Raw genomic sequence first — 10592 nt, 5'->3', positions numbered from 1 at the left:
CAGTGTTCTTCTGAAAAGTCTCCCCTTTCCTTGAAACCAGCTGGAGTTGAGCTCCTCTCACTTGTGGTTCAGACTTGCTTCTAGATCCTCCCTGATTATTATGCACCTCCCAGACCCAAAAAGAAGCACCGATTTGTTTTAGCACCATTAAGAGTGAAACTTTTTATTCTTTATTGAGAATAGGGCTTGCAGAGCACCAAACACAATTCACCAGCATCGCTGGGCAGGAGCGCCCTAGTGTGAGTGAGTCTGTGTTAGGAGCAGCCTGATTGATTCCTGAACTAGTCCAAGCATTTACACTGCCGGAGCCAGGCCAATCCTTTTATTTTTTCGATCAAAAACCGAGAAGTACTGCCTCAGGAAGATATCACCAAGGATCCAGGTGTCTAGAGAGCTATTTTCTGTGCCTCCTTGAAAGACGCTGCGGCAGCTGTTTTGAATCTGGAGGAGTTAGAGACACAAACCAGTCAGCCTGTGCACTTACTGCTACTCCCTCCTCAATATCCAGACCTGGCATACTTCTTGGTTTTATTTCCCTCTTTTGGTAAGTATCAGGTGATTTTCTCAGCAGCTGGGGATATGAGGGTTCATCCAAACCAAAAAGGGCCAAGGCATGTGGTTGTAATATGGCAGGAGTGTGGGGAGGGGAGGATTGGGAGTTTGGAATGATCAGATGTAAAGTAATATACAGAGGAATGATAAGCAACAAAGTCCTACTTCTAGAGCAAGGTACTGTATTCAATATTTATTGACTAACTAATGAAAAAGAATATATATATTTGTATATGTACAGCTAAATCACTTAGCTCTGCAGCAGAACTTAAGGCAATGCTGAAGATCAGCTATACTGCAATACAGATTTTTAGAAAAGAACAAGAGAGTGTCTCCTAGTTCTCCTCACACTCTGTTTCTTTCCTTCTGACCCCTGCTCATTATTTTCTCTGCAGAGAATGTCTGTTCTTCTCCTGCATCCCCAAAACTGGTTCTTTTTAACTTTTAATTTTTTTGGAGTATAGCTGATTAACAATATTCTGAGTTTCAGGTGGACAGTAAAGGACTCAGTCATACATATACATGTATCCTTGTCCCAAAGACACCCCTCCCATCCAGGCTGCCACCTTATGTTGAGCAGTGTTGCCTGTGCTATACAGTAGCTCACTGTTGGTTATGCATGTTAAATACATTCAAAGCAGTGCTCACAACACATCCTTTAAGCCTTTGCTCAGGCCCTCTGAGAAGCCTGTTTGGACCCACACTCAGCCTTTGGCCACTCCAGGCTTGGCTGGGTGAGTTATTCTGGTCTCCATCCCCGCCAGTTGGTCCATAGCCCTCATCACCCCTAGTAAGTCCTCAGGGTCTCTTTGCAGAGCACCGCGGGGTGCCATTTGCATGGAACCCAGGGCGGATTTGCCTAGACCCAAGCAGGCCTCCCTATGGTGCCATGAGTCAGGGGTTTTAGGATTACTGCAATTCCCTCTCTTCCTTAAAGCCTTCTTTGAGCCCAACAGCCTGCTCTGAACTCCCACAGGGAGCTGAAGTGAAGCCTCCACTCTGTGTCAGGGCTGAGCAGTCACTGTACATCCTTGATTCACCTTAGCATCCAACCTCCCCATAGAGGGGTCGAGTAGCCCGACTCACAGAGAGGGAACTGGGACTTAGCAAGGGGAAGTTGCAGCCGAGGTCTAATGTAGCCATGTAATTTATTGTAACTGGGACAATTTCAAGAAGGAAAGGGAGACTGTTAATCATTATGGTGGGAGCACACACAGGGACTGCCACCAGCCAACCCCCCTTGTCACATGTCCTATTTTAGGGATCCCTAGAGCTGACTTTCTGTATTTCTGCATCTGAGGGCTCTAGTAGAACTGAAGATCTGTGAAGGCAGAGGCCCTTAGTGTTCCCTTCTCCTTGTGACTCCCACCATGCCATCACGGAGTGGTGTCTCCACATTTATTTCAGGAGGATGGATGCCCCAGACTGTCCTCTACTCTCAAGTGGCTGATTTTGTGGGAGGTGATGGCCCAGCCACAGGGGCTCAGCAGCATCTGCAGTGGTGTGGCTTCGTCTGCAGAGGGTGCCCTCCTCCCAGCAGTAGCCCAAAGTTTTCTGCAAACCCTAATTTAGAGAACCAACCCTCAGGGATGGCCCCTCACCTTGATGATATAGGCTTGAGGGGGCAGTGGATAGTCGATGCCATTGATGTTGAAGATGACAGGAGGCAGGGTCTTGACGGCATCACATGAAACCACATACTGTTAGAGAGAAGGAGAGAGGTTGGCCCAGAGGATCCTTATTATGTGGGGAGACTGGGAGTGACCCTGTGGCATGACCCTTCACCTCAGAATCCTTGGGCTTGGCGTTCATGAGCTTGTGGATGTTGGTGACCAGTTCTGTTGGGCCGTAGATCAATGATGTCCCGGTGTCCAAAAGGGCCTGACATCCACAAGAACAAGCAGTAACATTCCCGTTCATGCTGATGCTGAGACAGTAGGTAAAGCAGGCATCAGGGTCATGTGGAAGGCTCCCTCACAGCTCCCTCTCCCTGGCTGTCTCCTGAACAGAGCTTCATGTCTTGCCATGACTTTTCCTTTGCTCTGATCACAGTACCTTCCTTGACATCCTTGAATGCAGTACTTGAATACACCAGGTTTTTTGTACCTTGACATAAGCTGGTCTTCCTTGCTAGAAGAGCCCCCTTCCCTTTGACTAGCTAATTTCTCCTCATCTTCCAGATTCCAGCTTAACTGTCATGGTTCCAGGGAAGTATTTCCCCTGGTGTGTATCAGTCTCCTCTCTTGGTTACTTTCTATAGACCCTTCCTCAGGTCTGGTGGTGGTGGTGGTTTAGTCGCTAAGTCATGTCTGGCTTTTGCGATCCCATGGACAGTAGCCTGCCAGGCTCCTCTGTCCATGGGATTCTTTAGGCAAGAATATTGGAGTGGGTTGCCATTTCCTTCTCCAGAGGATCTTCCCAAAGCAGGAATCAAACCCAGGTCTCCTGCATTACAGGGAGATTCTTCACCAACTGAGCTGTAAGGGATGCCCCTCATGTCTAGTATGTAACAAAGTGACAATTCACTCTGTGTGTGTGTGTCATTTCTTGTACATTTGCCTTCTTAGATGTGAGGACAAGTTTTATTCTCATCACATCTCTAAAGTGCCTGGTACTCAGTGGATGCACAATGCTTGTCTGTTGAATGAGTGAATGAAGGCTGTGAAAATAATGAAGACCATCCAGAGAGGTATATCTGATGTCTCACCAACAATGGGACAAACACACAGTAAAGATGGAGGTTCCTGCGGCAGCAGATTCTCATAGGGGTGGGGGAGACTGGCTGCCCTGGGAGAGGGTGTCTCTGAGCAGCACCCCCTCACTGGGCTCAGACACTGAGACCCTGACCAGGTGATACCTGACTAGACACAGAACCTCAAAGGACAGGTAAGCTTTTATCTGAGGGTCAAACACAGAATCTCATCAATTATTGCCTCTTCTCAAGCCATTCCTGGACCCCACCTTCCCGATTCACTCAGTTATAGCCCCTGACCCACTGTGTGCCCAGGGATGTGGGGTGTCTTTTTTTATGAGTCGCTTTCGGGTCCCAAGACTGTGGCCAACCTCTCTCCTCTGCTGGCTAGCTTCTCCCTAAGGAGACTAGTTTTCCCCATTTCTTCAGGACTTTTCCTGTTTTTAAACTGACATTTCTCTGTGCTGAGAACTTCCTTGGTCCCATGTTGCCCTGGACAGTTGGTTATCTTATCACAGCTCTTTCAGGCTGAGGAAATTCTCCCTGATCCTCTTTTCACCACACTGTAAAGTCCTATAACCATGCTCCCCACCTCACACTCAGGGGTGCAGTCCTCCCGCAGCTGCACAGGCCTCTCTGGACCCTGTGATGGACCCTGTTCAGAGCCCTGGTCAGGTGGCCTGGGGTGATTATGAACCTATGGGTGGTTTGTGTATCTATGTGTTTCTGCGTTTGTTTATGTGTGTATTCATATGTGGCTCTGTGCGTGTACTTGTGTGTCTCTGGCTGGTTATGTATGTTTCTATGTGCCTGCTTGTGTCTTTGCATGTGTGTCTGTGTCGTTGTGGGTGGTGTGCATGTCTGTTGACTGTGTGTCTGGGAGTGCATTTGTGTATCTGCCTGTGTCCATGTACAGATGTGAGAGCATCACTTGGGGTGACCCTCAGAGGGAGAGGCTTACTTGTTCATGCTTATCTGCCAATGGCTAGTTTGGGACACTGGTATCCAGTTGAGCTCTCCCTTGTAGTAGCGGTGGTCCACCCCACCAAACATCACCACACTGCCCTCCGGCTTGTTTCTGTAGAGAGAGGAGAGGGGGAGATCCTTGGAGGATAGTAGCAACAGCACTTTCTGAGAGTTGTGCTTGTCCACCTTTCAAAAGGAGTTGAAAAAGGAGTCCCACACTTTTGTTTTGGGTCCCACTCTTTCTTTTTGCACTGGCTCCTGCAAATTGTTTAGCTGGTTCTGGGTACCCAGTGAAATGTTAGTGAGAAGGGAAAGATTTCCACCTTCCCTCTGTTCCCTTCCATGTCAAATTCATCAGCAAATCCTGTTGCCTTTTCTTCCAACTCGTATCCTGACACCTTGCATTAGTCTTCCTTTTCGCTCACCCCCTACACCAAGCCCCGGCTCTTACGCCCAGGAGCATGGTTGTGTACCAATAAAACTTAATTTATAAAAGCCAGTGGTAAACCCAGGTGGGGCCCTGGGCCATAGTTATCCTGGGTTAGATTATCTCTTAGGATACTTCTGTATCAATTGTTGCATAATTTTCATGCAACTGAAAGCATCTTAAAACTAATTTGGAGAGAGGGATTGTTCAGCTCAGACTTACGTGTTCAAGTAGAAGGCAAAGACAGGCTCAGAAAAGGCACCGTGTGACCACAAGTTGTCAAAGATGGGGATGGTATCTTTGATGCCCATGGAGGGAAAAGCCAAGCCCAGGATGCCATCAAAGGGTACAGAATCAAACCCGTATTCCACCAGGCTTAGGCCAAACGACTGTTCAGGGCTAACAAGGTTCCCGATCTGTGGGCGAGAAGAGTGTTCCGAGGTAAAGGTTTGTTAAGTTCGTCTAGGCTTGGGCTGAGGAAGAGATGCCATTAGCACTGCAGAGCAGAACTGAGGTCTTTCTGTGTCCTCGGTAGACTTCAGATGGTTAGACCGAGCTGGGAGGGGATTTGGATTCTATTTATGTGGGTCTGTGGACTTTTAAAACATCTGCTCCTTGAAAAACACCGTCTGAGTGAGTCAAACTGGCCTCATGCCTTCTTGTACGGGTGGTGCAAACAAGTCTGGCCAGGACCCAATGGTGCCCCCTTGTGGACAAAATGAGTAAAGAGCAGGAGAGCCTTCTCTGGCGTCTCTCTGAACTGATGACAGAAATGAGGTGAATTGATGGTAATGTAGTTTGGATTCTGCATCTGCCCACAAAGACAGAAGTCCATTATACAATGTTGCTGGCAGGGTTCTTATGAATTTACTGCCTGGGAAATACACTTTTGGGGGTATCTGTGTGTGTGTGTGTGAGTGTGTATGAGGGAGAGAGAGAAAGTAAGAGAGAGAGGCGAACTACTCAGGTACTTTGGGGGAGGGAGGCTATAGGTTTTATTAGACTCCCAAAGGCCCCATACGTTGAGAACACACTTATCAGGCCCACCTACATCTCTGGTCTTCTGCTTATCCACCCCGGATACCTGAAGTGCTTGACTGTGCCCAGGGTCCCCAGATCAGTTTTATCCTTTCCCCAAACACCCACCACCAGCTTTGGTCCTGACAAGCCAGGCTAGCTCCATCGCTTACCACACTTGTGACCTCAGCAAGGCCCTTGCTGTCTGCACCTCAGTTTCCTCATCTGTATCATTAGCTAATCAACACACCTGCTGCATGGGGTTGTTGTAGGTTTAAGCAAGTTATTACCACGAAAGTGCCTGGCACAGTCTGAGAATATAAAAGTTGGTGCTTTCCCCTCTCTTCTTGCTCCCAGCAAAATGAACCTTGAGCTGCTCATGGTCAGAGGAGCTTCAAGTCCACAGCCCAAGCAACTCTCTGGGTTACCTAATTCATTTGTTTGTATATCACTATGGAGACTGTCTCTCCAGGGACAGAATCCTGTGGGTAAGATGGCCAGTATCTATGGGAGTTAGGGTAGGATGATCCTGCCAGCTGGTCCTGTATCTGTTTTGTAAGCAGTGGTCACTCCATAGTCAGTCCTGACTCAGCTTTTGTTTCCACATTACCCGAACGGTGTCAGAGCCAAGAAATCCCTGAATTATCCCAGATCCATAGAAGATGGTGATAGGCGAGCCTGCGTCCCGGAAGCTTGAAGACTTTTGAGGATTGAAGGTGTTGTGTGTATCTGCAGACACAAGAGATGAGTGTCAGTCAGGTGCCAAGGGTGGAGAAGGGAGTTCAGGGCTAGTAAAAGATGGGTGGGTTGGAGGGTGTTTGTACTCACAACAGGCTGGACTGGTACAGGTGATGCAAGGCACCCACAAGTTAGCTGAGCCTGTGTCAAAGACGACCCGGAACTCCTGAGGGGGTGTTCCAATGGTGATGTTACCCACATAGGCAGTCTGTGGGGACCAAGATGGGTGGGTTAGTGCAGATCTGGCTCCCCTCGATTCCCACACTGCTGCCTCCGTCTGGGTGTCACATGTCTCCTGAGATCACTTTCCAATGACCATGCAGCTCACAGCCTTTATTCTCAGAGGTGCCTGCATTTGATATTTTTTCTTGCACCACGTGGTATGCGGGATATTCACTCTGTGACCAGGGGTTGAAAAAGTACCTCCTGCATTCGAAGCCCAGAGTCATAAGCACTGGACCTCCAGGGAAGTCCTGGTGCCTTCATTTGAGAAGCTCTCTAGTCTCCTCTTCAAACCCAGTCTGAGCACACCCTTCTCCAGGAGGTCCTCCTTGATCAATCCCAGCCACTCCCTCTAAACTCAGACCACATCCCATAAACACTGCACAGGTGACCCTTTCATTTGTCATATATTTACTCTTTGCTATCCCTCAGGCTGCCTGCACAATCTTGAAGACAAAATGTGCTCTTTTTTCTGATCTAATAACAACATCCACAGTGTTAGATTCTTATGGCCTTACACAGAATAGGGATTCAGTAACTTTTTACTGCTGTTATTCTTGCATCTGTGGAAGTTGAATTCTTCTGCCTGGGGAATTCACAATTGCTTTGCAGTTGGCTTGATCTTTTGACTAGAGATGGCTCACCCTTCATCTGTAACTGAGTGGCTCACTTAGTTCAGAAGGAACAATCTTCCTCAAACTAATGACACATCTTTGACACAGAAATGGATGTTTACCTGCCACCTGGTCACTGCTGGGCCCAGTCACCACACACCAAGAGTTGTGGATGAGAACGCCTTCTCCTCTGGAATGGGGTTCCTGTTCCCCAGTGTTTCTGCCTCCTGCAGGAGCCCCAGCCCCAACTTCCCATCTGCCACCTCCAGAAGAACCTCAGTGCTAGGCCAGAGCACCAGGGGGCTCTGTGAGAGCCATCCTCCCAACAAACTCACATCCAGATAGTTCCTCAGCGGGTGAATAGTTATTTTGGAGTCATTCTTGGACAGTCTGTAAGTTTGTTCCTCCAGGAAATTGTTCAGCAAGTTTTTTTCCCTCAGGGTTTCTCGCAAGGTCTTCATTTTCTTTAGAGGCAAACTTTCACCAAGGATTAGGAAAAGAAACAAAGGAGAAGATACAATTAGCTGTCTGTGTTAAGGTATAACTGTCATTGTAACACACTGTGTATTTTCCAAGCGTTTTTACGAGTGTCACCTTATTATCAGAATGCCATGCAAATACCATGGCAAGGACGTAGGTTTGAATACAGGTTCTGTTGTGTAACATTGGGTAAGACCATTTGGATTCTCAGCTTACCCCTGGGTAAAACGGTGGAATGTAATGATTCCCATCCTCCACATAGAAAATTGGGAGATAAGTGAAGTGATGGATATAATGTATCTGATATATAATGAATCTCAACAATGACAGCTGTTAGTATTGCTATTGCCATCCCACTGTACTGTTCTCAAGGAAGATCAGGGAAGAAGGTTGTAGAAGGGGATCCTTATCCTAATTTTATGGGGAAGGAATCTGAAATTCAAAGAGTTTATCACTTGGCTGTGGTCACACTGTTTGTCAGATATAAAACAGCATAGAAGTAGCTCTCCCAATCTTTCTCCAAGTAGAAATGGAACAGAGGGTTGAGGGAAGAATCCAGGAGATAGGAAACAAATTAGGGAAATTAAGAGGCTAAAGAAGCAAAGATGAGTCAAAACTGAAAAATTAAAAGAAGAGAAAACAACATGGAGAGATCTGCACTCACAGAGACTTCCAAGGAGATGGAGAGATAAATTAGAGAGATACAGAGATGCAGACATAGACATATACACACTGAAGTAGAGAGAGAACAGAGAGGACACCTAGAATAAAATGTAGAAAAATGCTATTCCACAGGATCACACATACATTTGTACAGGTTGTGCACTAAACAATTGCAAGGTCTTCCATTTTCAGCAGGTCACCACATGATGGGGTCCCAAGAGTTATGGAACCATGCAAACCTACACCTCGACCCTTGGGACCCACAGTTTCTCTAGCAAGGTGCATGCATGCATGCTAAGCCGCTTCAGTCGTGTCCAACTCTATATGACCCTGTGGACCACAGCCTGCTAGGCTCCTCTGCCCATGGGATTCTCCAGGCAAAAATATTGGAGTGGGTTGCCATGTCCTTCTCCAGGGGATATTCCCGACCTAGGAATTGAACCTGCATCTCTTACATCTCCTACATTTGCATGCAGGTCCTTTACCACTAGCACTACCTGCAAAGCCCAAGGCTAAAGAAGCAAGAATAAGTACCTATAGAAAGGTACTTATCAATAAGTAAGAGTTGAACTTTAAGACTATCAGGGAAATATTCCATTCCTTTCTAACCCAGAAAGGAAGATGATGCCTCTTACAGTCCCCATACTTACATGACTATGCACTCTGAGAGGGCCACCAGCCCGAGGAGCACAAGCCACTTCATGCTTCTTTCCTGGCACCAAGTACTCAGGGAAGCTTTAGTTCCTTGACATGCAGTGGTGACCAGGAGCTTCTAGTTATATGTGCTCTAACCTGCCCTAATTGTCCCCTTTAGGCCACTAATGGATCTGATAAAAATACAAAGCTCTTGATAAAATTTTATTTCCATCATTGTCCTTAGGGAATGGACTTAGAAAATTCTCAGAATACAGAGAATTCTCCTGTGATCTCTTACTTGAGGCTAGGCTGGGGTGAACTGCATGGACATCTAGGTGTGGAGAAACTTGCCAACCTGGAGAAAATAACTGCTAAGAACACCATAAAAATGAATACCAGGGGCCGTGCTAGACATTCATGATCTCATGTGGTCTGCCTAGCCACTTCATGAGGTATGGTTTGCTGTCCTCATTGGAGAGCTGATTGCTAGGAGGCAAAGAGGTCAAATGGAAAAGTGAAGGCTTGAGAGGCAGCCCAGGGACATATGAGTGGCTTTAGGTAGTGGGTCTAATGGCAGAGATCAGGGGCACCTATGATGCCAGTATGCATCAAAGATTTAGGGCAGAGCAGTATTTCATGATTTCAGTATTGGAAGAAGTGCCATATGCATCTGCAAGATATTTTATATCATCCAACAAACCTACAGGGAAGACATGTGTGCTGGTGTCTGAGTTAGATGGCAGAAAGTCAAAGTTGATCAAGACACAAGTGGTCTTTATCCTAATCGAGCTATCAGTCTAGTTCTTACAAACTCATGGTCCAAGAAGCAAGAGAAATGATACAAAGCCTAGGCAGCCATGCTCAACACTGGGCAGGACATGCTTTTCCACTGGGAGCAGCCTCTCCTCCACTTCAGCCATGCTGGAAAGTGGGTCATTTGGCCATGTTTTTGAGAGAAGTCAAAAGTCTGGATATTTATGTGCAAGTTCTTGATTTTAATGTTAGTAACTAATTTTTATCCCCCCTAAACAGATTGGGAGCTGTATTTCCACCATGGTGGGCTGGATTCAGCCTTCAGTCTATGCAGGTTTTTATTTCTGGCCTAGAAGTAGGAGTGCAGTGAGGACAGAGACGGATTTAATCTAAGTTGGTTGATTTAAAATGAGACTGAATGCATATTAAACATGTTAGTTTTCTTTCTATTTGCAAAGAAAGATCACCAGGGACATATCAATCAATGACCTTAATAATGCCAATTTGCTGAGGATAAATGGATAGATGTCTGATGTAAGTCTCCAGTAGGGTCCATGCCATGAAAAATGTTGACTGCCAAACAAAACACACACAAAAAAAATTTTGAAGTGTCTTATCAATCAAAGAAGGCAAAGAAAACCACACCAGTCTGGGCTCCAACCCAGACTGAGATGAACAGGGCTATCTGTTAAACTGTTACCACAGCCAAAGGAAAGACGATCGTGTTTCCTGGCTCTTCCAGGGCTCCCAGGGCCTATTCTTGCATGAGATCTATCCTGGATTGTCCCTTGGATACAACAACAGGGGCCTGGTCTGGACACCAGGTGTGTAT

At 46.7% G+C, this 10592-nt stretch overlaps 1 protein-coding gene across 1 annotated transcript; it reads right to left on the bottom strand.

The window, feature by feature from the left end:
* Window positions 1–292: 292 nt before the first annotated feature.
* LOC129653659 (pregnancy-associated glycoprotein 2) lies at window positions 293–9107 on the bottom strand. The gene is made up of 9 exons (XM_055583391.1): window positions 9022–9107; window positions 7564–7705; window positions 6483–6600; window positions 6265–6383; window positions 4860–5053; window positions 4206–4322; window positions 2338–2479; window positions 2154–2252; window positions 293–441 (listed from the first exon to the last, which is right to left on the bottom strand). The coding sequence occupies exons 1-9, from the start codon at window positions 9072–9074 to the stop codon at window positions 295–297; spliced, it is 1131 nt and encodes a 376-aa protein (XP_055439366.1). The 5' UTR covers window positions 9075–9107; the 3' UTR covers window positions 293–294.
* Between the last annotated feature and the right edge of the window lie 1485 nt (window positions 9108–10592).

This window comes from Bubalus kerabau, chromosome 5 (assembly GCF_029407905.1).
Source record: "Bubalus kerabau isolate K-KA32 ecotype Philippines breed swamp buffalo chromosome 5, PCC_UOA_SB_1v2, whole genome shotgun sequence".
Classification (NCBI taxonomy): domain Eukaryota; kingdom Metazoa; phylum Chordata; class Mammalia; order Artiodactyla; family Bovidae; genus Bubalus; species Bubalus kerabau.
The sequence above is the reverse complement of the archived record's forward strand: the minus strand, read 5'-3'. Positions and strand labels throughout refer to the sequence as shown.